The sequence below is a fragment of the Anoplolepis gracilipes genome, chromosome 2, assembly GCF_047496725.1.
Source record: "Anoplolepis gracilipes chromosome 2, ASM4749672v1, whole genome shotgun sequence".
Classification (NCBI taxonomy): Eukaryota; Metazoa; Arthropoda; class Insecta; order Hymenoptera; family Formicidae; genus Anoplolepis; species Anoplolepis gracilipes.
The window spans coordinates 100,777-128,055 of NC_132971.1; the positions used below are offsets into that span (position 1 = coordinate 100,777).

At 26.7% G+C, this 27,279-nt stretch overlaps 3 protein-coding genes across 11 annotated transcripts; 1 reads left to right on the plus strand and 2 right to left on the minus strand.

Annotated features, from left to right (window-relative positions):
* On the minus strand, positions 1 to 6,291 carry LOC140662733 (DNA helicase MCM8). 6 transcript variants are annotated; one of them, XM_072886327.1, is made up of 16 exons: positions 6,075 to 6,291; positions 5,713 to 5,808; positions 5,363 to 5,604; positions 4,427 to 4,562; positions 4,045 to 4,295; positions 3,652 to 3,756; positions 3,308 to 3,460; positions 2,999 to 3,218; positions 2,758 to 2,921; positions 2,334 to 2,546; positions 2,158 to 2,264; positions 1,707 to 1,923; positions 1,462 to 1,608; positions 1,223 to 1,370; positions 321 to 561; positions 68 to 134 (listed from the first exon to the last, which is right to left on the minus strand). In XM_072886327.1, the coding sequence occupies exons 1-15, from the start codon at positions 6,148 to 6,150 to the stop codon at positions 542 to 544; spliced, it is 2,295 nt and encodes a 764-aa protein (XP_072742428.1). In that variant the 5' UTR covers positions 6,151 to 6,291; the 3' UTR covers positions 68 to 134; positions 321 to 541. The 6 variants fall into 6 exon arrangements, with proteins under 6 accessions (XP_072742430.1, XP_072742428.1, XP_072742426.1 ...); XM_072886325.1 differs by having other exon boundaries at positions 321 to 573; XM_072886328.1 differs by lacking the exon at positions 68 to 134 and having other exon boundaries at positions 321 to 402; positions 464 to 561.
* Positions 6,292 to 7,009: 718 nt separating this feature from the next.
* On the plus strand, positions 7,010 to 26,659 carry Capt (adenylyl cyclase-associated protein 1). 4 transcript variants are annotated; one of them, XM_072910753.1, is made up of 10 exons: positions 7,010 to 7,229; positions 9,959 to 10,566; positions 13,915 to 14,127; positions 16,897 to 17,263; positions 17,392 to 17,676; positions 17,758 to 17,990; positions 18,070 to 18,248; positions 18,632 to 18,835; positions 24,256 to 24,399; positions 24,474 to 26,659. In XM_072910753.1, exons 2-10 carry the CDS (start codon positions 10,032 to 10,034, stop codon positions 24,555 to 24,557), a joined length of 2,244 nt encoding a protein of 747 aa, XP_072766854.1. In that variant the 5' UTR covers positions 7,010 to 7,229; positions 9,959 to 10,031; the 3' UTR covers positions 24,558 to 26,659. The 4 variants fall into 4 exon arrangements, with proteins under 4 accessions (XP_072766854.1, XP_072766855.1, XP_072766856.1 ...); XM_072910751.1 differs by lacking the exon at positions 7,010 to 7,229 and adding an exon at positions 9,476 to 9,666; XM_072910754.1 differs by lacking the exon at positions 9,959 to 10,566 and having other exon boundaries at positions 7,012 to 7,229.
* Positions 20,548 to 23,991, minus strand: LOC140676596 (uncharacterized). The gene is made up of 6 exons (XM_072911797.1): positions 23,987 to 23,991; positions 23,729 to 23,903; positions 23,220 to 23,525; positions 22,721 to 23,035; positions 22,540 to 22,629; positions 20,548 to 22,506 (listed from the first exon to the last, which is right to left on the minus strand). The coding sequence occupies exons 1-6, from the start codon at positions 23,989 to 23,991 to the stop codon at positions 20,548 to 20,550; spliced, it is 2,850 nt and encodes a 949-aa protein (XP_072767898.1).
* Positions 26,660 to 27,279: the final 620 nt, after the last annotated feature.

The window sequence follows — 27,279 nt, forward strand, 5'->3', positions numbered from 1 at the left end:
TTTGTCATACATTCTGGTCTACCCATACAATCCCACATCATGCATCTATCTTGTAGACCATTTCTTTTAATACACTCACATCTGTACTTTACACTGCCGCGAAAATCAAAAGTTTTACATGGTTTGATAAATTCCTGCAATATGTTTAAAATCAGTCGCTTTACAATACATTTTACAAATAAATCAAATTATATAAATATTGATATTAAAGAGAATTCATAGTTTATTAAAATAATTAATTTAGTAATTTAGTAAAATAATTAGTTTTAGTAAAATAGTTAAACTTTTCTTAATAGAAAGAACTAATGCTAAGAACTTACACAAGGCTGAATACAAGATGATAGTTCTCCAGGGCAATATACCATAGGTGGACAAAGCGATTCGTCCCATTCACATGGCTTCCTATACATATAATTCCGATAAACTATTCATTCGACACACACTTAACATAAAGTTATCTTACTTCCTATCCATAGAGCTGATTAAACATTTCAGTTGCGCCAGTAATTCACGTCTTCTATCGCAATTTGGATTTTTACCATCACAAGGCATCTTTGCTTTCTAATTGTAGCACTTTATTAGAAAAAAATTTTTTTTTTCTAAAATTAGACTTGTTTCTCTTTTTTTGATATATTTTGTATATTTTTATTTTGTGACATTAATATACTATATAATGTATATATATGGAATATATACATATATATATATATATATATATAGAAAATTTAGTAATTTTGTATTAATTCAAAAATAATTACTTTAGATTGATATCAACTGAAAATTTTTTTCTAAGACCATAATTGTCAATTTATCAAAATAACGAGTTTCCTAGCAACTACATGACACGCATGCCCACACGCGCGCGCGCACACGCATATATATATATATATATATATATATATGTAATTATATTTGATTATATATATTTATTTATATTTGAATTTCCCAGTTGATTTATTATAAAAAAAATTTTAAATTTATGACTAAAGTTTTTGTTTTAAATAAAAAATAGAACAATCAAAAATATAATTTTTTATATTTTAATATCTAACATTTGGGAAATATGTTATAATAAAGATATACATATTAAAATTATAAAAATATATAATGTATTACAACATAGTTTTACATATATATATATATAATTTATTATACTCACATATACATTACATAGTATCATAAATAAATTTATATGTATCTTTCTTAATTTTTAATAAAATACCTTCTTCATTCAATTTTGAAATTAAAACAGCAAAATCATTTACGTTAATACCTTTGCACATAGCAAATTCTTTTAATTCTTTTGTTGAAAATATTTGTTTTTTATCCACATTTACTTTCTCTTCAAGTATTTTTATAAATATTTTAATCTATATAAAAACAAAAGAATTATAAATAATATAAACTATTATTGAATTTTGCATGAATAATTTTATATTATCACATATACAGACAACTTACTTTTTTGTTCGTTAATTTACCATCAGAATTTACTCTTGATGTTGCACAATCTTCTAATGCATCTGTCATTGTATATTGCAATATATCTATTACATCCAATGCATCTGATTCAGTTGCTTCAATACGTAATTCCAGTTTTGCTCTAGCCTATAATATATGTGTAAAGTGATATAAAATATCTCTCTTTCTCTAACATACATAATATATTTTTCTTTCACAACAAAGTATAATTAATAATACTAAACCTCAGTTAAACGAATCATGGCTTGTAATTGTCTATTAAATATAGGTAAGCTTCCAAATTGTTTATTTTTTGATCGAAGTTCTAAATAATAGTTCTGTAATATTGATGCAGCTTTGGTTGACAATTTTGGCTTCACATATTGTCGTGCATAGGAAATATAAGTTCGAAGAATAGGCTGTGGTATAACCTCAGTAGATAATGGCAGCATTAGCTTTTTCCTAAAATATTTATTATAGTCAGATTTACATGCTTCGTGCAAACAAAATAGTACATAGAACAAAATCAAGTATAATATAAAATATGATTAATTGTAATATTTTTTTTTTTTTTAAGCACATATGTATATTACGCAATTGGAATAATGATAAGTAATAATTATAAAATTTATAATAATTAAAAGATATGATCATGTGCACTAGCATTTTCAGCAAATAAAGTTTATTATTATTTACCTTAAGGAACAGTTATTAACAGATAACTCTGTAGCTTCTTGATTGAAATTTGCATGTGAATTGGTATGAACTGTCATAATATGATTGCATAACAAACTATCAAAGTGCTGTCATAAATAAAGAGATAATATCATTACAAGCAGTCCAATATTTATTAAATTATAGATATACATTACCTTATCTGGTTTATCCAACAATAAAAAAATTAAATCAAATCGTGACAGAATAGGCTGATTAATATTTAAGTTTTCAGTTAATGTTTTGCTTTTGTCATATTGCCCTCCAATAGGATTAGCTGCTGCAAGAATTGATGTCCGTGCGGGAAAAGAAGATATTATACCTGATTTTGCAACAGTGACACTTTGTTGCTCCATCGATTCTAATAATGCCTGGAACAAAATATATATATATATATATATATATATATATATATAAATTAATATATTTTAGTATTTTTTTTATAATTAAAAAATTTTAATTTATTAATTTGATTATGAGAACATTACACGCACGCACAGAGAGAGAGAAAGGGAGAGGGAGAGGGGAGGAGTGGGAGGGAAGGGGGGAGAGAGAATATATAATATATTTAAATTATTTTACCTGATGCTGAGAACACATTTTATCAAACTCGTCGATGCAACAACAGCCTTGATCCGCTAAAACCAAAGCACCAGGTTCTAAAGCAAAATCATTCGATCCCGTTTCTTTTGTAAGCGTTACTGTTAATCCAGACGATGTACTTGAATTGCCGCAAATATATACACCTTCAGAAATTTTTACATAAAACCTTTATATTTTACGTAAAACATTCATATTTTATAAACTTAGTTTTATCTTATACCTTTTGTAGATATTCGAGCGCATGCTTGTAGCATCTGCGATTTGCCAAGACCAGGATCTCCAATTAATAAAATATGTATGCCATCTCGTAACTGCGTGCGTTTTACATTACCCCCAAATAAACTCAATATCAATCCAGCTTTAACTATTTCATGGCCGTATATACTAGGGCATAATGAATGTACTAATAATGCAAAAATATTTGGTTCTTTATATATATTCTATATGTGTAAAAAAAAGAAACAATAAGTATAATTACTTTACGATATAAAATTTAATTCAATTTTATAATTGATAAAAAAATATATACCTGTATAGCTAAATAATTTTTTAAAGAAATTTCATTAGTCATTGAACTCTTATTTTGATATTTACGTTTATTATTGATAACTGTTATTGCTTTCATATATAATGAAAATGGAGTCCCAACTTGTATTTTAGTTGTATCATCGACTCCTTGTACCTAAAATTTTTCAAGACATGTAGATAACTTTTTTCCTTTCTTTTTAACATTGTAAGTAGACATAATTGAACATTTGGACAAATATATATATATTTTTTTCATAATAATGATGAGAAATATGTAGAAGCAGTTTAATATTTTTTTTACTATAGTATAATGGACATTTCTATATAACTATTTTTAAAAATTACCTTGATAACGCCTGTAAGTGTTATATCATCCCCAGGCATACAAATATTAACTAAATTATCTATAAGTTCCACATCAAGTATTTTAGGTACTTTACCTTTATTCTCCTGCAAAATATTAACACATATATATTCATATAACACAATTTTATTAATATTGTACTTTAAAGTATATATTTTAAATATATTATTTATATATTTGTGCTTATATCAAATTATTTATTTTTTTTAAACAAATATTTATCTTTTAAACATTTAAAATTTATCAAATATAAACTGATATAAAAAATAAAACTGTAAAATATATTTGTTTGTATTTTAAAAAAAATTAAGCTCTTACAAAAAAAAAAAAATTAATTATTTAAATTATATCATAAATAACAAAATATATACTACCTGCTCATCATTCAATGATTCTTGTATCCTGATTATTTGGAATAAAATACTTTTCACAAAAAGTGAATCCAAGATTGGATAAAACTTCGATGGACCACAAGTATCACATTTTTTTGGCAATGTGTATATTTCCTGAGACTGTTTGACTAATTTTTGCAAATGACATTTGGAACAGGCAAATACCATCCATTGTACAAGATGTTTTATTCTGCCAACTCTTATTACACAGCCTTTAGTAGATACCAATCGCTCTGGAAAGATTTCCATAAAAATTAATTATCTAATATTGCAAAAATAAAAGATTATGAATATAATGAAGACTAATGAATTTATATAATATATACTTTTTAATAAAAGATATACAAAAGTACATACAACATACCATAATAATTTAGTTTAAGATCTCGCAAACATATAATTGGCTGATAATTTAATATACTTAATTTGACCGTTGGTAAATTGCTAATAGAATTCAGAACATATTTTAAATTTTCTTCTGGCAATGTTTTCAAAATTTTCTAAAATTATACCAAAAATTTACAGAAAGAAAAATAAGTATGTAATTAAGGATTTTTGATAATAAAATTAAAAGTTTTCAAAATTAAGTAATTAATAGTTTAATTAAATTTTATATTACTTATACATATATATATATATATATATATATATATATATATATATATATATATATACACAATTTAAAATTTAATTGACTTTTCAATTATTTAATTAATTAGTTTTCAAAACTTTGAATTGTATTATCAAAAATTCTTAATTAAATTATCCTTAACTATATATATATATATATTAGAAAAAATATATAAAAAAATATTTTTTTTTCTTATACATAATATTTGTATTATGTATATTATTTATTACTTATAATAAATATAATAAATATAGAATGTATATTGGTTAAGCGACCAAACTGGCACAATTAAGCTTATATTCATTTATTCGATTAAAACAAGCTTCTCATGAAAAACGACTATGTTTCAACCTTTAGTTTAGGTTCTTATCAAGTCTTTTCAGACGATGAGCAATAATTATTACATAGTTATCTATTACACATCACAAGCACACATCAGAAAGTCGGCTTTCTGACGAAACGTAGTCGTTTTTCATGAGAAGCTTGAACATCGAATAAATGAATATAAGCTTAATTGTGCCAGTTTGGTCGCTTAACCAATATACCTTCTGGATTCTTTCATTGTTGGCGATATCATTAAATTCTAATAATAAATGTAAGCTAAAGGTAAAAAAAATTAAAAATATAAATAATATAAATATTTATTTAATAGTAAAAATAAAAATATACCTGATGAATACTAAGTTTCATACAATTTAATGTATTTATTGGATTCTTGTGAATGTCATGTTTAAAATTTGGCCACTGCTTCATAAATTCACTATCCTCATACAGTTCACAAATATCAATATCAAAAGACATTCCTGCTTCTAAATTTGCCATAGTAAATAATGAAGACAATACTTGATATCTTTCTATAAATGCTTCTATAGCTTGAATTTGCTTTGTAATAGCACTATTAGTTTTATATTCTGTACATATAAATAATTTATTAACATATAAGAAAAAAAAGATGCAGTAAAACATAGATATATTTAAGAAAGTAATGTTTTCTTAATTATATTAATTACAATACTTACCTTTGTCAGGAAAAAACAGCCTCCATCCATAATATGGAATATCTGCACTTCTACCAATGTCGAGATTATCAGGACTTTCATCTGTTTTGTTTTGATCTAAAATAGTTATAACATTTGTGAGATTTATTCAGTTTACAATATTTTATTTTTATCTCTCTGAATATTGCATATGACATACTTTTTATATTTAATCAAATCTTTTTTTATCTTAAGGTAAAATTATCAATTTTTTTATTTAATTACTTATTAATTCTTTACCTCTATCTCTTTTTACGAAATATACATACATAAAATATAGAGAAAGTAAAATGTAATAATAACAATGATAATAAAACAAAAAATAATAAGCAGAATTTACTTACGTGATATATTGTTATGTAGTTTAGCAGTTTTCATCACTTTCCATTTCTTTTTACGAAAATTTGTCTTATCACACATAATAATATATTACAAAAGATTCTCTCTGCTTGAATTGAATCTGGAACCTGGAAGTAGAACGCGCTAGTTAAGGGAGCTAGGGAGCATATAAAAAGCCAGATGACACATGACACGTGAAAAATTGTATGCCTCCTTTACAATAGAGTCTAAAGCCCGTATCAGACTACGCATTAAGCTGTGATTACACTATAGGTTGCGAGTTCGGTTGCGGTTGAGGTTACTATTAGACATTGGGAACCAACCAATCACAGCAAAGCAACCTTTGCTGTAATTGGTTGGTTCCCAATGTCCAATAGTAACCCCAACCGCAACCGAACCTGCAACCTATAGTGTAATCACGGCTTTAGCCCGGGTCTACAATAGATGCAGTAAGCCTTAAGCCGTAAAAAATTAACCAATTACAATTAACTTTAGAGAAGAATAATGAATATGATTGGTTCATTTCTTACGACTTAAGGCTTACTACAGCTATTGTAGACCCGGCCTAATGCATATACATAAGGAAGCTGATTGGTCTATAAACACATGCATAAGGAATTCAACCAATCGAATTTCTTATGTATATGCATTATGCGTTATGCAAAAGTGTGTGCGGCGGCCTTTATGAGCGAATAAAATGATTTTATTTCCTTACTCCTACTCCTTTTCTTACTCTTACTTCTTATTGTAGATCGGGCTTTACACGATTGGCTATCAAAAAGAAAAATTTTCGCGACTAGAAATTTTCTATTCGATAGCCAATGACGTGACGTTATTTCTACCTATGTTTCATCAGAAACACTATCTATATGTAAAGTGTGTGTGGTGTGTGTGTGTGTGTACATTTTCAGTAGAGCGCCTCTTTTCTATGAAAAGGCGCCTTTAAGTCTGTGGCCTTTAGTCGAGTCAAGTCGAGTCGTCGAGTAATCGAAAACTAATTTCAGCATCCGGCAAACGCCCCAGTATATTTATTGGTATATCATTGTATGTGAATTGAAATTTCTCCTTGTGTAGAGATTTTTGTTGATAGAGACTTGTTTTTATCGATTTTATTGGAAAGGAACAGTACAGCGGAGAATCGCATGGAAAATTTGCTTACGGTGAGTGAACAGATTTTAGACACTGATTATAATCTCATAATGAAGATATCACAATTTACGTTCCAAAGACTTTTTGCTAACTCTTTATAAGAGATTTAGCGCGGCTAAACAAGTCACGGAACAATATATAATTAAAAATATATATTCATATTTTTCCTACTTTTTTATTTTATGGTCAAGATATTGTTGGTCGGAAAACCTTGTAACTTGACTAAAGTTTGGTTATCTACCGCATTTTGGCTAGAATTACTCGTATGAATCATGCATTCCGTCTATCTTTGATACCGGTGACGTATATATGCATATACATATATATATATATATATATATATACACATATATATGCATGTTCGTAAATCATGCCACACTAATTCTTTTAAAGATTACTGCCCAAGTAACTGTCATTTTTCATGATAATTTTCGATTTTATTAGTTTTTTTATATTACCAAAATATCTAATATAGTCATCGAAAGATTTTAATTTAATTTATCTACAAAATTCGATGCTTTAAAACATTAATATTAAAACGCATTCTTGCAATTCAAGATGTTCAAAATTAACAACAAATTAAATTATATTACTACAAAAAAAGTTCTTTGCTATACATACAGATATATCTAATAATAAAATCGTTAACATTTTTGTACATAAAATATATTTGATTAAATAATATTACTTTAGCATATTAATCTAGCAAAAGGATAATTAGCAGAAGGTTTTGTCGGTTAAAATATTCAGATTACATTTAAATAATTTAATTAGATTACACTTTAATAATTTTTTTGGATAGTAATATTTAGTAAGCAAGTGAGTGAATTTGTTAAAAAAAGTTTGTTTTGTGTGTACGTAATCCATTATTACTATTCGTTGATAATATATCAGTATTATGCAATTCGATCATGTTATTTTTTTTGTCTGAAATAGATATATGTAAGTGTATTTTATTATTATTAAAAATTTTAAACATTACATAAACATATATTAATGAAAAAATAAACGAGACTTTTTTGTATTATTTTAAATAAATGACGACTGCTAATTTATTTTTCTTTGACTTACTTTTTTTTATCTAAAGTATTTTTGTGGTTATTATTAGTTGCTATTAAAAATCTTTTGTAACATAACATAGTTAAAATAATATATTGTAAAGATGCAATACATAAAATGTGATAACTGATATCTTATATTTGTAATAAAATTAAATATTGATAAATGAACCCATCAAAAAATAAATTGTAAAAATGTCAGTTTACTCATAATCAAGCAATGAATAATTCTTGTTATTTATTTGTATAGATTAATTTTTACAATAATAGATTGCTTCATTATTAAGTGTAATTTAATCAATATCTAAACATTATGAGTATGACAATGTCAAAGAATTCTTATGGAATTTTATTGGAAGTCAGGAAATTTTTAAAACAATTCTCTTTTTGATAATTTTGCTTTTATATTGTAAGCAATAGACAAGTCAAATGAATTATGTGTTTAAAATATATTATAAATATATATTTGTCTCTGTTTATATTGAATGTTTTAACAAAATATTGAATATGCACAGTACATATTCTTTATTGTAATTTTTAGTATAATAAAAAAATAAAAGTGTTGCACAAATGAGAAGTGTTTATCTTACGAAAGCTATTTAGGTTTTTTTTCAGGACATTTGCAAATCTATTATTTAAAACTTAAGAAGCTTTATGTTTTTCCTTCATATAAGTAAAAAACATTAGAAATTGCATGATATGATAAAAAAAACTTTATTTTAGAAATTTGTACCAAAATTTTTTAAATATTTTCTTTATCTGAAGTTTTAAATAAAAATATTTGAAAAATCATTTTCAGAATTTTTTTACAAGATTTGAATAGAGATCCTGAATATAACAAAAAGATGCTAAATCTTTTACTCAAAAACAATTGACTGTTTCGGATATAATATAAAAGCATGTGAAAACACAGATTCTTGTCCGAATGGTGGCAATACGAGAAATGTAATATAGTAAGATAAGGGGTGGCAAAACAAGGCGAGGTAAAAGCGAGATGACGTACTGCGCCGGTCGAAACTGAGAACGTCGAATCCGGGTTGGGACATTTTCTTTAGCCGCCGCCTTTATCTCTGTCTCCGCTTTCATTGTCATCTGTCACTTCGTTGTTTATTAAATTTTATTTATTTTTTTTTTTTTAAGATACTCGTATCAGTAAGAATATTTAAGGATATTCTCAAATTTAGATTTTTTATTTGATTATTAAATTACAAGTGCGGGTATTTTTTAAATAAAAGTAGCTGTGTTTGACATTTACAGCATTCTGGAATCTGTTTCTATTTCTTCGATGCTGTTACAAACAAAATATTCATATATTATTGAAATCTCATTGAGTATATCGACATTTCAAGTAAAATATATTCAACCTATAAGAGGCGGTACTGATGATTATGTAAGAAATTAAATGAAATATATATATAATATATATATATATATATATATATATATATATATATATATATATATAACAAGGTGTATATATAATAACGTTGTTGAGTTTTATATTAAATATACACTTGTTTAATTTGTACATATATATTTACCAGTTTATTAATAATAGTAGTGTAATTTATTAAGAAACTATGCTTGAAATTACATGAAAAGAAAATTGTGTGTGTGTGTGTATGTGTGTGTGTATGTAATTAAATTAGAAACGATTATACATCGACATTGTTCGTAATTAGTATTGAAGACAGAAGAGCAGCAACAAGGATAATAATTACAAGTGATAATGCTAAGACAAATGGTATAAGAATAATGTTTAAGTGCTGCATTTGTAACAATATATCGAAGAAAACAAATGCCGAGACAAAATCAAGATCAGATGACACTCCGATTGGATCGCCCAAACTAACTACAATATCTAAAAAAATAGATAATGAAATTAAAATCCTAATAAGAGCGGATAAGCTGAACGGCAATTTACAGCAATCAGAAGATACAATTTCAGCTGCATTGGAATTTACCCCAGTTCACACTAATTCCACAATAAAGAATTCGTGTGAGATTGAGCAAAATAAAAATGCCAATATTAAAGATAACTCAAATCTTGTTTCAATAAAAAAAGAAACTGATAATTTAATCGATGAAGATAATAGCAGCTTTGATAATATTGCTGAAGATCAGATGGAAAATGTCAATTCTGGCGCATTTAGCGCTATCAACAATAATCTTTATGATACATCGGGATATATAGAAAGGACGATCGATGATGGACCGGAAGACGAAGGTGATGACTCGGTTTTCGAAGCCTGTTCGAGTGGAAACGAGACGGCTAAGAAAGCGCCACCAGGTATCGTTAGGATTCGTGTTTCCCATAACCCTTTGTTTTTATAAATTGAAGATTATCAATGAATAATATGTAACTTTACACAGTTATAATATTATTAATATAACATCTAATGATGTTACATCTGTAAAGTTATATCAAAAAAACTATTTATTATAGTTGTATACAGTAATTGAACACATTTGAACACTTCTAATTTTATTATATTTCACAAATTGAATTTTAGACTAATATAAATTAAATAAAATATTTATTACATAAACGTTTTGACAATTTTTAAAATTTTTATTTTAGTTATTTCATAAAACATTTGTGTCACATTTATAAAAAAGAATTTTTTGCTGTTAGTATTCAGACACAAAGAGACATGAGAGTGGTAATGCTATTTATATATAAATTATAAGTATTTTCTTTCTTCTTTTAAAAAATTTATTTATATAAATCTGTATATTTTTAATTTAAACATAATAAATATTTTAGATATATAATATTTTTTACATAATTAATCACATATTAATGTTAGATTTTGATTGTTTAAATAAAAGATTAAATGCGTTTTTTATAAATATTAATATTTGGATTCCAGTAAACAAAAAGTGCATAATATTGTAACAGACTGACATCAACCCAGATAGCTAAATTCGCTAAGAGCATTTATCGAATGCAAATGTGCATTATATATTATGTTGACAAAATTCTGGCCGAGTATATTCTGCTGTTTTAAATAATATCGGTAGAGAAATACAGCAGAATTCGCAATGATGATATATTATAAAAAATGTTATAAAAAAAATAAAGTTTCTTGGGATAAAAATAGTAGAACTTAAATATGTTAGTACAATATGTCAACAAAAACGAAATAAAAACATTATAATATGACGTTGTACTACAGTAGCAGGGTAGCATCAGAAATTAAACTTATCTGCAAGCACTGTGTAATAGTAAAAATGCTCAAAAATAGAACATACGTTGCCGTCTCAGAAAATAAGAGGGAAATCAAAACAGAAACACAGTAATAGTCTGTTGTCATAAATAAAATATTGACAGAAATACAGCTCGTGTGAGATACGTTATATCGAGTTATAGTTTGTTTATCACTGCACGACACTGTTTTATATTTAAATTTCTTAAATATGTACGGATAAATATAAAGCTTCCAGAGTATAGTGAACAAGATTGTGTCATATTTATTCCTAATGGTTTAATTTCTGATATAATTTCAATAGATAGAAGATTCAAAATATTAAACTAATTTATTAATATTATGTGATGTATAATTTTAGATGTATCTAGTGTTCTAAAAATGAATAAAGCAATAAGTGTGTGTGTATATATATATAATGTATTATATTTGCTGGTAGAATGATAGCAATTACGAACATAAATAAGAACGAAAATAAGACTCTGCTGTAAACTCATGATTGGATCTGTTGTCATACTGTCACATTGCTGGCATTTTGCTATCTAGGTTGCTATCACAAGATTTATTTAAACAGGTTTGATTGACTGGAATCTTAATATGCAGATAATAAATACTATTTGAAAAAATATTTAATTAGGAGACAAAAAAAGTTATGATTTTAACACTAATGATAAATGGAAAGTTATACTTTTATATATAAATAGTTATTGTGTCAAAATGAATTTGATGTATGACACAAGATTGTTCTATGTTATTTAAGCTTAAAAAGCGTAATATATATTCTAATTTTCAAAGTCTATTATTTTCTCGAACAAATTACGAACGAAAAATTTAATTGTATATTTATCATCTAACTTTTGTACAAGGAATTATATTCTTTTGCGCTTGTATTTCATATACACATCTGACCTAATCATATAATACTATATATATATAAAAAATATTGAAGCTAATATATAATTTTTGTAATCTGCAAACACATTTTCAATAATTATAATTTGTTAAACAATAATTCTTTCCGACATTACAATAAATTTTCCAAGTATATCTCAATATCAAAGTTGCGTTCTCATGTCGTATCAAAGTATGCAGGATATCTCATCAAAAGTGGCCACCCTTTTTATCTTTTAAATTAAAAGAGATAGTTTATAAGAAATATATATCAAATTAAATTATTCAAACTGAACTCTATTGTGAGCATAGTGGATACTTACAAATCTATTTGTGTTAACGAATGAAGAGGTGTGCACACTTTTTTTTATTATAATGTATGTTGATATAATAAAAGAGTTATAGTATATATTGTTGTTTGAAATGGATACAACGACATATAATTTCATGTGACTATTTTCATCATATATGAATTTTATCGGTTTGAAATATCATGGGTGATGTCTACCTTTCAATAAAATAGATAAAAGGTTTGTTAAATTAAAAAATCGCAATATTATTAAAAGGCTAATACGAGCTAAGACTTGCCTCCTCAATATGGTAATTTAGTCAATTGAATTGTCAGCCATTTATTAATGAGTAAAGCAAAAAAAAGCAATAAATAATGTAAAAGCATAATGTAAAAATAATGTAAAAGCATAAATAATGTAAAAAGCAATAAAATAATTTAATTAAGTCTAACCAGTCGAGAGACTTAATTTGACAAGTCAACAATAAGTGAGTCAATAATATATAAAAAAATAACAGAAATAACTTTTGAACATATTTATATTATATTATAAGATATCTTACATTGTTTTAATTACAGATTTAACAGCGATAGATGTGATTAATTATTGTTTGTCTTGTGGCTGAAAAAACACCAGTAGTGCAAAAACGTAAAGTCGTGCAGTAAAGATTATTGTTCAAAAAATATATTATTTTTGTTTCATCCTTTCTTTTTAGCTCGTATTAGCTAGCCTTTTCTCTTTTCACTTTCAGCCCTGTGATATTATATGTATATATTTCTTATGGTCTCTTTAAAAGATAAAAAGAAGTAGCCACTGTTGATGGAACACCTTGTACATATACATATAGTGTATATATATATATATATATATATATATATATAAATTATCAAATTTTAATTCTTAATTTTTTGCTGCTTTTTCCTTTTTGTAACATTTTTTTTTTTTTTAATATAATATTATTTTTATGACTATTTATGTATTTGAATGCTACACACGCACACACACACACACACACACACACACACACACACACACACACACACACACACACACACACACACACACACACACACACGCGTGCGCGCGCGTTTAAAATCTCACGCCTATCGGTTTATAAAAAAAATATCCAAGATGGAGTTAATTTATTCTTAGACTTAATGGACGGGGCAATGCGGGGCGCATGAGTTCTTGAAAGACAAATCTCTTTCCAAGAATAAAAGTTCGACGTATTGTATGTCGTTTCCGCAGTTGCCTCAATTCCACGTTGGTTGTCAGAGGAAGAAGACGGCGAATACGCCTCAGAAGGATGCAGCGGCATGCAGGAGCCGCCGGCGACGCCAGTCGCTCGTGATGAACTAGCTTTAAGGCGGCACAGATTCTTCTCCGATTTGTTACAAGCTGCACAAAATTCGACGGGCCACAGAGTGCGATTCGACCCGCTAGGACCGATGGTGCACACCGGTTAGGGATCGCTTAAATTTCCGTTTATTATGTATATGCGCGTGGTTCAGGAGTCAAAGTAACCCACTTTGCCTCGCGAGTCACAAATCGCTCTATATATAATATTTATTTCTATTAGTTTAATTTCTGATACAATTCTAACAGAGGATTCAAATTATTAAATTAATTGTTAAAATTTTATTATTTTATTAATAATAATTCTGTGAATGTATAATTTTAAATGTATACAATACCCTAAAAGTGATGCAATAAATATATATATATATATATACATATATATATATATATATATATATATATATATATATATATATATATATATATATATAAAGCTTAGAAACAAACCAATCGCTAGAATAACATCAAACTTAACTCTTTGTGTTTCTTTCACTACTATCAATTGGATAAGTATTGAAATTTGATTAAAATCTTGCTCTTTCTTGGTCAGGTCAGAAACTTTTGAATCTACTCTCATATACATATACATATATGATGAAACGTAGGAGATTCGATTTAAAAACTTGAAAATGATCTGTACGTGACCTTAAAACGACTATCCAAAGTCAAATTATTACCAACATTTATGTTCCCCTTAAACAGATGTAACTTTTGTGAAACATTTTTTTCTAAAACTACGTATATATCGACATATTTGATTGTGAAAAGTAAAATGGCACACCCTGTGTATATATATATATATATATATATATATATATATATATATATATATATATATACACACACGCAATATGCGCGTATAGAGTAACGTCTTTATAATTCAAGTAAAAATGTCTTAAAATTTTTTTATCGGACCATTAATTAAAAAAATAATTTTATTTAAAGAAACTAGATTGACTTTCGTACAATCTTAATATTAATATACAAGGTTAATAAAAATAGTCACTTAAGTGCAAATACAACTGACGAGATGACAGTCATATGATATATACGTGACTGTTATTTCATTATCTTCTTTGCATCTCGCTAAACATTACTCTCGATTAGCCATCTTTTATTAATTGTTTGTTCTTTAATAATGGTTTAATTAAAAAATTAGGAATTTTTTGTCTCGGATTAAAATTGATTTTGCTTTTCTACAGTTATGTCATTTTTTTTAGGCACCCTGTGTGTGTAATGTTCCATATTTTAATGTCAATACAATCCGTACTCTAAACTGTATGTATAGTTTATTTTATAAGTTTTTAAAATGGCAGTGCTACACCCGTAAAGTACACTAAACATGTTGATGGAGTTTAGTGCGTATATTCTTGATAGTATAGCAATAAGAACAGTCACCCGACAAACAAAGAATTCCATATTTGAGTGACTTTAATGTATCATTTGTATTCAATATTTGTCTTGTTCATAAATACTACATAAAAAGAGAAAACAAAGAGTGAATTAATATATCGACCTGCGTCATGTATGATATAATATACCTATAGCCATATCACTTCTGAAATTTCTGCATAATGCATATAATGTATCTTCAGATATATGTATTGTATAAGATGACAGAATTTTCTTACATGTATATGTGCTATTACTATTACAATTATATTATATTATAAATGATTATTAAATATCATAAATAATTTATTGCGCTTATTTATATGTCCAAGTATAAATATATATTTGCATGAGATATTAGATTTTCTAATAATAGTCGAGAGTATTCTCGCGTCTTGGATATCATTTGAGATATCTTTCTTGCCAATTTTCAGAAAGTCTAGAAGGCGCAACGCCGCTAGTAAGAAATATTACAGAATTTTTTAAATGTAGATATTTTAACAAAACAAAATTTTTAAATATGTGTATATAAAGGATATTTTACATAAAGGATATGTTACAAGGTATTTTTTCTGAAACTTGACATTATACAAAAAATATATCAGATTTTATCAAGATTTTGAGAGAAAAAACATGATTATCTTAAATTTTAATTAAAATCATTTTTTTAAAGTCCTGGAAAGATCAACTTAGATTTTTTTTAAAGTTGGGGGAATCAATCTAATTTTTCTATATAAATCTATTTCTCGCAATATTCTGCGTAAAAAGTTCTTTAGGGATAAAATAGCTAAAAATTGATTGATTTACTACAAATTTTATGCATCATATTTTATAGTACTACATATTATATAGTTTATATAAAATTATGAAGTTAAAGTGTAAAATATTTTGTAAATTAGTCAATTTTTGACCATCTACTTTTATAACTTTACGAGGAAAAATATTGCGAGAAATCAATTTATATAAAAAAAATTAGAAAAGTAAGTCCATTTGAAAGAACTAGACTACTAATCGTTCCATATTCTTGAAAAATAATGATTAAAATTATCAACTTTTTTGCTCTTAAAAATAAATATAAAATATTTGATATATATTTAATAATGTAAATTTTCTTGAAATATTTTATGTATAATCAAGTTTCGAAGAAAACACCTTGTAACATTTCATGTGCAATATGCTGTGTACATATAAATATACATATATACATATATATTTATAAATATACTGTTTTGAATGTGACACTTGCATTATACTAATAATTTATAAACGTATTCCAAGTACTCGAAGCATTCCAAGTGTTTAAGATTTCCAGATATTTTTGAATTTCCTCGGGAAGGAATTTTATTACTCTTTATGCTCTTACCGTTTATTTATTAATTTTATATTATTATTTTCAAACGCAAGTGAACGAATAATCTTTTATTGTTAAAATTTATAGAAGTATATTTATTATACATTTGTTTGCAAAATAAATTACAGGTTGCGAGAGTAATGACAAAGAAGAACATTTAGAAGAATTGGTGAATCGGCTGGAAAACGTAACAAAACGACTCGAAAAAATACACAGTGCAGTCCAAACTCAAGATACTGCTGTACAAACAAATATACCTTCTCCGAAGAAATTTACGCCTGCTGCAAGTTCTAATTTTGAGACATTGAAACAAAATTCTTCAACATTGTTGACTCTTGATTTGAAGCCAGAGATAATTTTAAATCAAACTATAAACATGTCCATAGCGGGATATGAAGATGTTTTGAATGGGCCAGTCAAGGAATACTTAGAATTAAGTCAAAAAATTGGTGGTGATGTAGCTGCTCATAGCAAACTTGTGGAGAAAGCTTTTCAGTAAGTATTTTCAATATTTTCTTATTGAAGTATCATATAATAAAACGTATAAGCAAACGTACATATAAATATATTATAAAAATCTTAAGAATCAAATAAATTATTAAATATATTTTAATTAATTTTAGGATTCAACTTCAATTCGTGCAAACAGCGGCGAACCGTTCTGCACCGGCAAATCAATCCGAACAAATATCTCTGCTTGCGCCTATGTCTGTGCAAATCCAGCAGATCCAAGAATTTCGCGAGAAAAATCGTGGATCTCCGTTCTTTAATCACTTATCGGCCATTAGTGAAAGTATTCCGGCTTTAGGATGGGTTGCCATATCTCCTACGCCAGCTCCATATATAAAGGAAATGAATGACGCTGGTCAATTTTATACCAATCGTGTATTGAAAGATTGGAAGGAAAAGTAAAATTTTTCTACAGTTATTTTTTTGTTTCAGAATTTTAAAAATTAAAAGTAAAATGGTATAATTCTTTTTATTTATAGAGATAAAATACACATAGACTGGTGTAAACGGTGGATACAAACTTTGACCGATCTACAACAATACGTTCGTCAACATCACACAACGGGTCTAGTATGGGGAAAAACTAGTGCTCCTGCGGGCATACCACCTCCTCCGCCTCCTTCGATGCCACTCGAAGATATCTCGTCGGTGGTGAATGATGATAGAAGTGCCCTCTTTGCTCAAATTAATCAAGGAGAAAATATCACGAAAAGTAAATATTTCTTTTTTTGTATGTCATATTTTTTATACATTTGTTTTTATTTTCTTACAATTTTATTTTTATACCATAGGTTTGAAAAAAGTTACCTCAGATATGCAAACGCATAAAAATCCTGCTTTGAGATCTGGACCTGCCCCATTTAAAGCACCAGTGGTTACTAATGTGACACAAATAAAAAGTGTGTTACCTGCTAATGTACCTATTGATAAACCACCAGTATTTACTCGAGATGGTAAAAAATGGCTTGTGGTAGGTAATTAATGTTTCATAATAAACAAGTAAATAAATATATCTATTTATTTACTTGTGCATATAAATTTATGTACTATTATATGTCAGATTTCATAACATAAGGGCGTAATGTCCACAATTAACTTTACAGAAATGAGCGATAAAATTCGCATTTGATACATAAGAATACATTTAGATATTTATTGTCTATATTTATTATCTCTACATTTATTTCTCATAATTATTAGATTAATTAAAATGTAGCTTTGTTGTAAGATGCAAAATGTATAAGAGATTTCATATACCTTAATATTTTTATTTATTTATTTTTTTTATTTATTAGGAATATGTCTCTCTATTGTGAAACCCTTATATATAAAATAAAAACTTTTCTTTTATAGGAGTATCAGAAGGGAGAAAACTTAGTAGTCGATAATGTGGAAATGAATAATGTGATTTATATGTTTCGATGTCAAGATAGTACACTTACTATTAAAGGCAAAGTAAATTCCATCGTTATGGATTCTTGTCGTAAATCATCCGTTGTATTTGATTCTCTTGTATCCAGTATCGAATTTGTTAATTGTCAAAGCGTACAAATGCAGGTATGTATGGATGCAATATTTTTATTAGTGTATGTCGTGCTATATTATTATGGTTTTAAACAAAGATATAAAAAACATCAATTATGCTTAAAAAATAATACTGTCAAGTGTTGATATAAGAAGAAAGTTTTCTTTTGTCATATGATAAATTGTTTTTTTGACGTTGCTCTTAATTTTTTACAATATATTTGCATATAATTTAGTATAAATTTAGTATAAAGTAGTTGTAAAAGTGTAAAAATTATTTAGAAAATATATTCTTCTTATAAAAGAGAATTCAATAAATAAAAATCTTAAAAATATTTAGATAGATAAATATTGTATATGTCTAATTATATATTAATCGGAGATTGATGTGTATGTATCTGTAATGGAAGATCTTGGTAATTTTTTTTTCTGTGCTTTCAATAATTCATAAGTTATTTTTATGCATTACTTGTTATAAAGTAAACACATACTTTAAATTAAACTCAAATAATTTTTCCACAGATTATCATTTGGTATAATAGATATATAATGGCTGTCCCTTTAGAAACTATATTTTATACATATTTATTTTTATATTTGATTTATTATCATGTATAGATATTTTATCTGAATATTTGTTTCAGTTGCTAAGAATTTCTATATTTTGTTTATTAGAGATTGAATCTCTGAATCTTTCTTTGCTATTATCATCTCATTAACATTATTATCTCGGTATATCATTACATTTCTCCAATTTCTTAACAAATTTGTTTTTCTCTGTATTTAATTTATTATACAGCTTTTACATACAAATATTTATTTATCAAAACATTGCACAATCTTTTTGTCTTTTGTGAAATTTATACGAGTCTTTTCCTTGTAGCATAGTTAATGAACTTTTTATATGCACTTGTGTTTCATTTTTTTTAAGTTCTAAACGATTTTTTAAACTCAATATGCAAGATGTAATATATATGCTTTGTGATATGATATATTTAGTTTGAGTTGTAGGTTGTAACTTATTTTCTTTATTTATTTTCATTATTGTATAAGTTTGTATAAGATTGATGCAATTTTCTCCTGTTGTCTTTCAAAGGATCATAATGCATAAAAAATGAATGTGATCTTTTTAAATATAAATTAGGATATTTAAATCTTTACTTTTACTTGTTATTAAGAATAACACTTTTAATTTGGGAATCTGCAATAAATATTCTATTAAATGATTCTGTTGGAAGCGATAAATGTGTGTGTATGTGTATATGAGATGATCTGTAGATATTTTATCATTTTATTTTAAAATTATTTAATGATATCTCGTGTGTCTATAATCTTTTGTCTGCATTAGTTGTTTTTTGCATCAAAAAATCATGTCCTGATTTATCTAAGATGATATTTCAACAAGTTTTGCTAAATTACAATATTCGAAATTTAAAAAAATATTTTTTTACCAAGTTACTATACATTTTTGTATCCGAATATTTTATTTATAGAGATTTGTTTCTTTTAATAATGTTTTGTTTTCTTTTGTACATTTCGACTTAGTATGTGTGTTTGTGTGTTTTACATTTGATAGAGACTTAAAAGATATATTATATACTATTTTGATATTACTATTTCTTTGTTGGTGCAGCAAGAATTGGTACAGAAAATCGAACTGCAGTTAGTTTTTGCCACACATTTATCGTGTCCCATTTCAATAATCTTTGTATTAGTTTTTGCAACATCAAGCGGAACATATAATATTACTGAAGATTTACTTTTAGCATTGTGTCTGTTTGTTTTTCACGAAAATTTGCACTTAAATCAACTACTCTTCTTTTATTTATTTTGTCATTGTTTATATCTGTCGTAATATAGGGTGTGTCCAAATCCAAATTGTGTGTAGATTTTGAACGATTTTTATAGTAATATTTTAAAGTTACTGGACGATATAAATCAGTTTCTTTCTTTTTTAATTCTACTGTTGCTGACTGCTGAGTATTATTTTTGTTAAAGAACTTCATAGGCGCAAACATTCCTCGATTTTTTCTTAGACATATGTCTGAATAGCATTTTAAGATATTATCTTTGATAGAAATTTGCTGTTTACAATTCGGTCCTGTATTTAGTAAAAGATTAGATGAATTATTTAAAGAATTAACACCTTGATCAGCGCTATTGCAGTTAGACGTTGAGGTCAATCTATCGTGCAATATTATATGACTTGTTTCATTTAAACATGGTAAAATATCACGTTTATCTTGATACCGAAGCACTTTGCGCACTTTGGAGATTGCTCTATTTTGATTTTGAAGAAAAGCATCTATGTAATCTCTGATATTTTTTATATGCTCTAATATAAGATCTTCGAATTTTAACATTGTCGATGAATGTTCATCGGCGCTTTCTCTGATATTTTCTCGCGAATTTACACGAGTCTGAATATTTCCCAAGACAGTTTTTGTTTGCACTAATTTCTCATTCGTATCGATTTCACTCTGATGTTCCATACTGACTGGTATCACGATCGAAATAACTTTTTCATAAACCGGGGCTTTCAAGGAACCATTACTTTCAACTTTATTATTATTAGAAATTGTCAAATTGGTAATGCTAAAATATCGCGAGGGTGTTTCGGAAATATAATTTTGATTTTCTACGTTTCTTTTGCTCTCGTTTTGATACGTAAATGTATTTACATTTTGCAAATATTCAGGAATTAAGTCGCGTCGTTGTTTCATTTCTAAACAAATATAACATTGATTAATTTCACTATGAGAATCGCTGGTAATTGGTTGTTCCATTTTGATGTCTACTATTATTGAAGGAAAATTATTGTTATTTAATTCCGATAGAAGTTCATCTCTGACATTATTCTCTTTTATATCATCTATAGGGCACTCTTTTCTCGATTGCGCACGTGTTAATAAAGCTTTCTTAAAATGTAAAGCTTCTTGAAGCAATAATGCTGTAGATTTCTCTTCTCTGTCGCTATCGTTTGATATTTTACTTTGACCGCTATTTTGAGATGTGATTACATTTTCTCGGTATTGTTCCCAGTTAAATATATCGCTACATTTTTTAGTAAAATTTTTAATCGAAGATGCTTTGTTTTGGATTTGATTACTTTGATCTTCGAAAGATTCGGGTGCAATTTTTCCCGATACTATCTCGGGTATCTTTTTTCTAAGATTAAATAAAGTTGTTTTCGTCATATCTTCAGTTTGCAATGTGACATTATTGGAACATTGATCGAACGCTTTAGATCTATTCGTTGAATATTCGACTGAGGAAGATGATGAATTTTCTTCTGAGCGATCAAATTCGAAATATTCGCAACTACTATTTGCAATCGAGCATTGTATTCGTCGCAAATTTCCCTTTGAATTTTCGTCATTGCAATTTGTATCGATTTTATTTTCATTACTTTTCTCAATACCTGTAAACTCATTGATTTCATTGATCTTATCTGTTGACTCCTGCCTTTCCGAAGCTCGGCTTATATCTTGATACGTTCGTAATACGTTATGTAAACTGCGAAGTCTCTTTTTAACTTCGTTCAGAGTTTTCTGGGAAGATTGTACATTATTTTGCGTTGCCTGACTTATTGGAAAAATTGAAACAACGTCCTTTGGTAATGCATCATTATTCGTTACACCTACAGCGCCAGTAGATACATTTACGTTACTTTGATGACGTATTTCTTTATTAGCATTTTGTATCGTTTTATCCTTTTCCTTTTCCTTTTCTTTTTTCATACATTCCATCTTATTTACTTTTTCTTCTTTCATTGTTATATAAGCATCATGAGATGTCTTCATTTCTTTTCTCATAAATAAAGCTACCTAGAATATGTAAGTAAAAATATAAAATTATCAGATTATATAATTATTTATCACCTGATTCAAGTATGAGTATAGTGATTAATATAATAACCTGTTTCGTTGAATCAGCAGCTTTCGAAGAAGTTTTACTCATTTCTGACGAAATTTCCGATTTATTCAACGAATGTAAACATTTATTATTATATTCCAAGTCTTTAAGAAACGATTTACATCTATAGATAGTATCTGTGATGTTTTGGCATAAATTATATGTTTCATTTGTCGGATATGTTGAATATTTGCCATTCTGAGTTAAGAGCGTTCTTGAAAATTGATGATTAATTTCGCTCGAGTTCAAAGATAAAAATTTTACATTTTGCCATTGCAATATGGAATCTTCACTTTTAGAAACATCACTTTCTCTATGTCAAAAAAATTAATCAGTTTTACTAACAGGTTTACAATAAGAATAAAGAAAACGCACTCGAATAAGGATCATAAGGGAATATATTACGTGTTGCTCTTTACGTGACTAATTGTAGGATAAAATATTATTGCATATACATTAACGAAGTCTATTTACTATTTCATAAGTAATTTATTAGAAATTAATTAATTATTATTTTTAACTTCTTTGTGTACTTTTGAGACACATGCTTTTTCCGATCATCCGACTTGAATAATGTCATTCTATTTTTCCGCAATTTTTTCGGATTTAAATTATAGATTTGATATGGTAATGGCCATGTTCCATATTGCATTTTATACGTTAAGACATTGACCTTCAATTCTAAATCATGAATTTTATGTCCAACTTTATTTAGTATTTGTTTATTCAACATAATATTTTCCGTATGTATCGTTTTGTAATACTTTATACGAATGAGTATTATGGAAGCGACAGCTATCACAAGAACCTTTAAATATTAGAGAGACATGAAGTATACAATTCAAAGTTATTCTACAATCTTAAACATATTGATATATCGGAGAAAGCCTAAATTTTCAAATAAAAAAATTCAGATACAAAAATTTATTTGTTTAAAAAAATTATATGTTAAAATTTAAAATGTTAATTATGTGCTAATAATGTATAGAATGATTATGTTCCTTTTTTTACCCATATAATTTCTTCTTTTGTCAAATAATCAACGACATCAGACACTACTTCGCACCATAAATAATTTGCCACCGCGATTACACATTCCTTCCACCTTCTTTCGCATGTGACCGCTACAGTTTCGAAATTTCCACCTAAAGGTTTCCATTCGTTGAATTCTTTGGAAAGTAGATTTCTTCAGTACAGATCATTGTTTTCATCTAATCTAAGGTAATGTAATGTAAAAGATATAAAAGTGATCTCTCACCAACTTTCCACGGCATTTTTATAAACGGTTTTTGTTCGAGTAATATAGATAAATTGTTTGTAAAATTCGAGGAACTGTCAAATCTTCCATTACTGATATGTTCAACATGATATTCAACCGAAGAAGTTAGCGTGCACTAGCAATTGTTATTCAAAAGTAGTCTGAATATATTGCTAGCTTCTTTGAAATATTGAAAATATTGTGCCAGTATATATATATATATATATATATATATATATAATTCTAATTTTTAACAATTGAATCTTTTTTGTACTTACAGGTTCTTGGGAAAGTACCTACAATTTCTATTGACAAGACGGACGGTTGTCAAATGTATTTAAGTACTGAATCTTTGAATGTTGAACTCATTACTAGTAAATCTAGTGAAATGAATGTTATGATACCCAAAGCAAATGGAGATTATGTAAGTTTTCTTTCAATCAATTTGGAGATGTGTGGTCGCAATTGTTGCAATTATATAAATATATTATATTACAGAGTGAATACCCGGTACCAGAACAATTTAAGACTACTATTAACCAGAATGGTCTTAATACTACAGCTATCGATTCACTTGGTTGAAAGCATAAGAGATTTGTTTAAATCTATAGCCTATCTTCTTAATAATATAACTCATTAAAGGTATGATTATATCAAAGAGATATTATCAATTTATTAATATTATTATTATTTATTGTCTTTTTTGTGAAGTTAAAAAAAAAGATCCAATACTGCACATCTTATTTATGTGTAACACGTTGACTTCGTGTTAATATACATATGATCAGGTTTCAAATGGACATGTAATGAATTGTATAATTATTACTAAAAGATACATTTGGTAATAAGCGGTAAACTTATTTATTAAAATTATTTAAGGGACTTTATTACAAAAATATAAACTAATATCAAATTACAAAGTCAACGTGAATTATATCGATTCAGATTAGACATGTTGAATTAGATTTGATAGTCAAAATACCTGTATAAAACTCCTATTGCCTCACTACAACAATACTGAAATCTGATATCTGAAGTAAAAAAAAGATTTTGATTTTTTATTAAATACCAAAAAAATCATAAATAAATAAATAAATTAGTTTTTTTTATATGTCCACCACTTGCATTCAATATGTATTAAAAAAATATTGTGAAAAATTCCTCTTTTATCCTGCATATATGCAAAAATATATATGTAATTATTATACATTCTACATTTTCAATGGAAATGAAGTTTTTACAATTGATCAAGATATGGCTATCAACGAATCCTGAAAAAATTCTTTAGTTTATTTTATCAATAATGCATACTATCAAATGCGAGTGATAATGCACGACAAAACTTAGTTTGAAGTTTAACACAATAAAAAAATTTTATATAAATTTATAATTCTTTCACTTTTAATGTAATAATTTATATTATGCAGTAAAGGATCAGTAATCTTATTAATTAGAATGTATTATTAGAGATTATTACAGGATTTTTTATGAGCAACTATTCACACAGAAAGATGGTATATATATAGAGAGAGGGTGAGAGTGAGAGTGAGAGTGATGATGATGATGATGATGGTGATGGTGATGGTGATGGTGATGGTGTTATACATATTATTGATTAAAAACTTTATTTTTAAATAGCTTTTTTATACATTTACATCATTTTTTTTTATGATGCAAGAAGTTTTGCTCAAACCTGTTGCTGCACACAGTATTTACTGAATACTAAATTGAATAAATATTGTACATGGACAGTTAACAGGAGAAACAAATTACTAGGCCTCTGAGCATTACTTATGAATGGTATTGAATGTCATCGTAAATAGTTCGATATGCTTTGCCTCTGATAAACTTTTGCTCTATGTGTATATCATGTTTTTTGGTACTATACAGTATTTATTAATGGAATACTACTTATATATATATATATATATATATATATATATATATAATATTGAAAACTTGAGTAGAAATCTAACAGCGTGATATCTAATAAAAGAGTACACTAGTACTAAATATTAATACTAGTAGTACTAGTATTAATAGTATTACTACTTAGGTAAACTTAAGTAATGTTAACTTACTTAAATAAAATATTAAATAATAAGAACGTTTGTAACAAATAACAGCGATATTATAAGCAAATTTTTCATTTGTCTGTATCGCACAATTGTAATAAATACATACTTATTTCATGTAGACTTTTTAACTTAACGACAGTACACATCTTATATATACAGCCAAAGTTTCTTATTCGTGGATTTACTATTTGCACTATTTCCGATAATCGCGGAAAATTTATAATCACTCTTTTTATTCGCGACCAGAAAATTTCATATTTACGTTCAAAATTTTAATTCTATTATTTTTATAAATTCTTCATCAAAATTGATTCTTAATGGGAAAAAAGCTTGATTTAAAAAAAAAAGTCCTATTATTCGCAGTTTTTTATATTCCCGGAACCTATCCTTCGTGAATAATAAGCTTTGACTGTATGTAGAATGAGTACAAAGAGTAGAACCGATAAAATATCTCAAGAACAAGACATTTAGAAAAAAATGTTTCATACCAAAGTTATAAGACTTAACAAGATGCATTAAATGAATTTTAACTATAAATGACATTGTCAGGGCTAGGTCATTATCTAGATAAACGAAATAAATCATCTTTATAACAATAAGATAAAACTTTGTCTTATCTTTAGCTAGAGAATTTCAAAGTAATCTACACGAAACACTGCTATTACACATACGTATGAACACATACAAACACACACGCGTGCACTAGAAAAAATTTTACAGTACAAATTATATAAAAAATACATTTTACATTTTAATTATATAAAAAATACATTTGTAAAGTTGGAATATAACGACGTTATAGTATTTAGATTAATAGATTATTATAATATTTAGCAGTGTAGTATTATTTTTATTTTTTAATTAAAATTTATATAATTTTTTGATGATTGTGAATTTACTAATGCACACGCACTTTCATTTGTAGATTAGCTCTATTTTATTGGCCTTTTTTTAACATTTAATATTTATTTCTATTAAATTTGTGTATTTTATATTTTAATTAATTTTTTAATAATTTTTACATTAATATAAAGATAAGACAATTTACAATTATATAAAAATAAGACGAAAGAGTTTTATATGAACGACTCACATAAGGGTCCGGATTTGAACCTGGAATCTTTGGCACAATAAGCCGACCATAGAGATATTATCTAATATCTCTATGGAGCCGACACGCAACTCACTGGCCTTGTTTACACCGATATACTTTGGTACGTGTATTG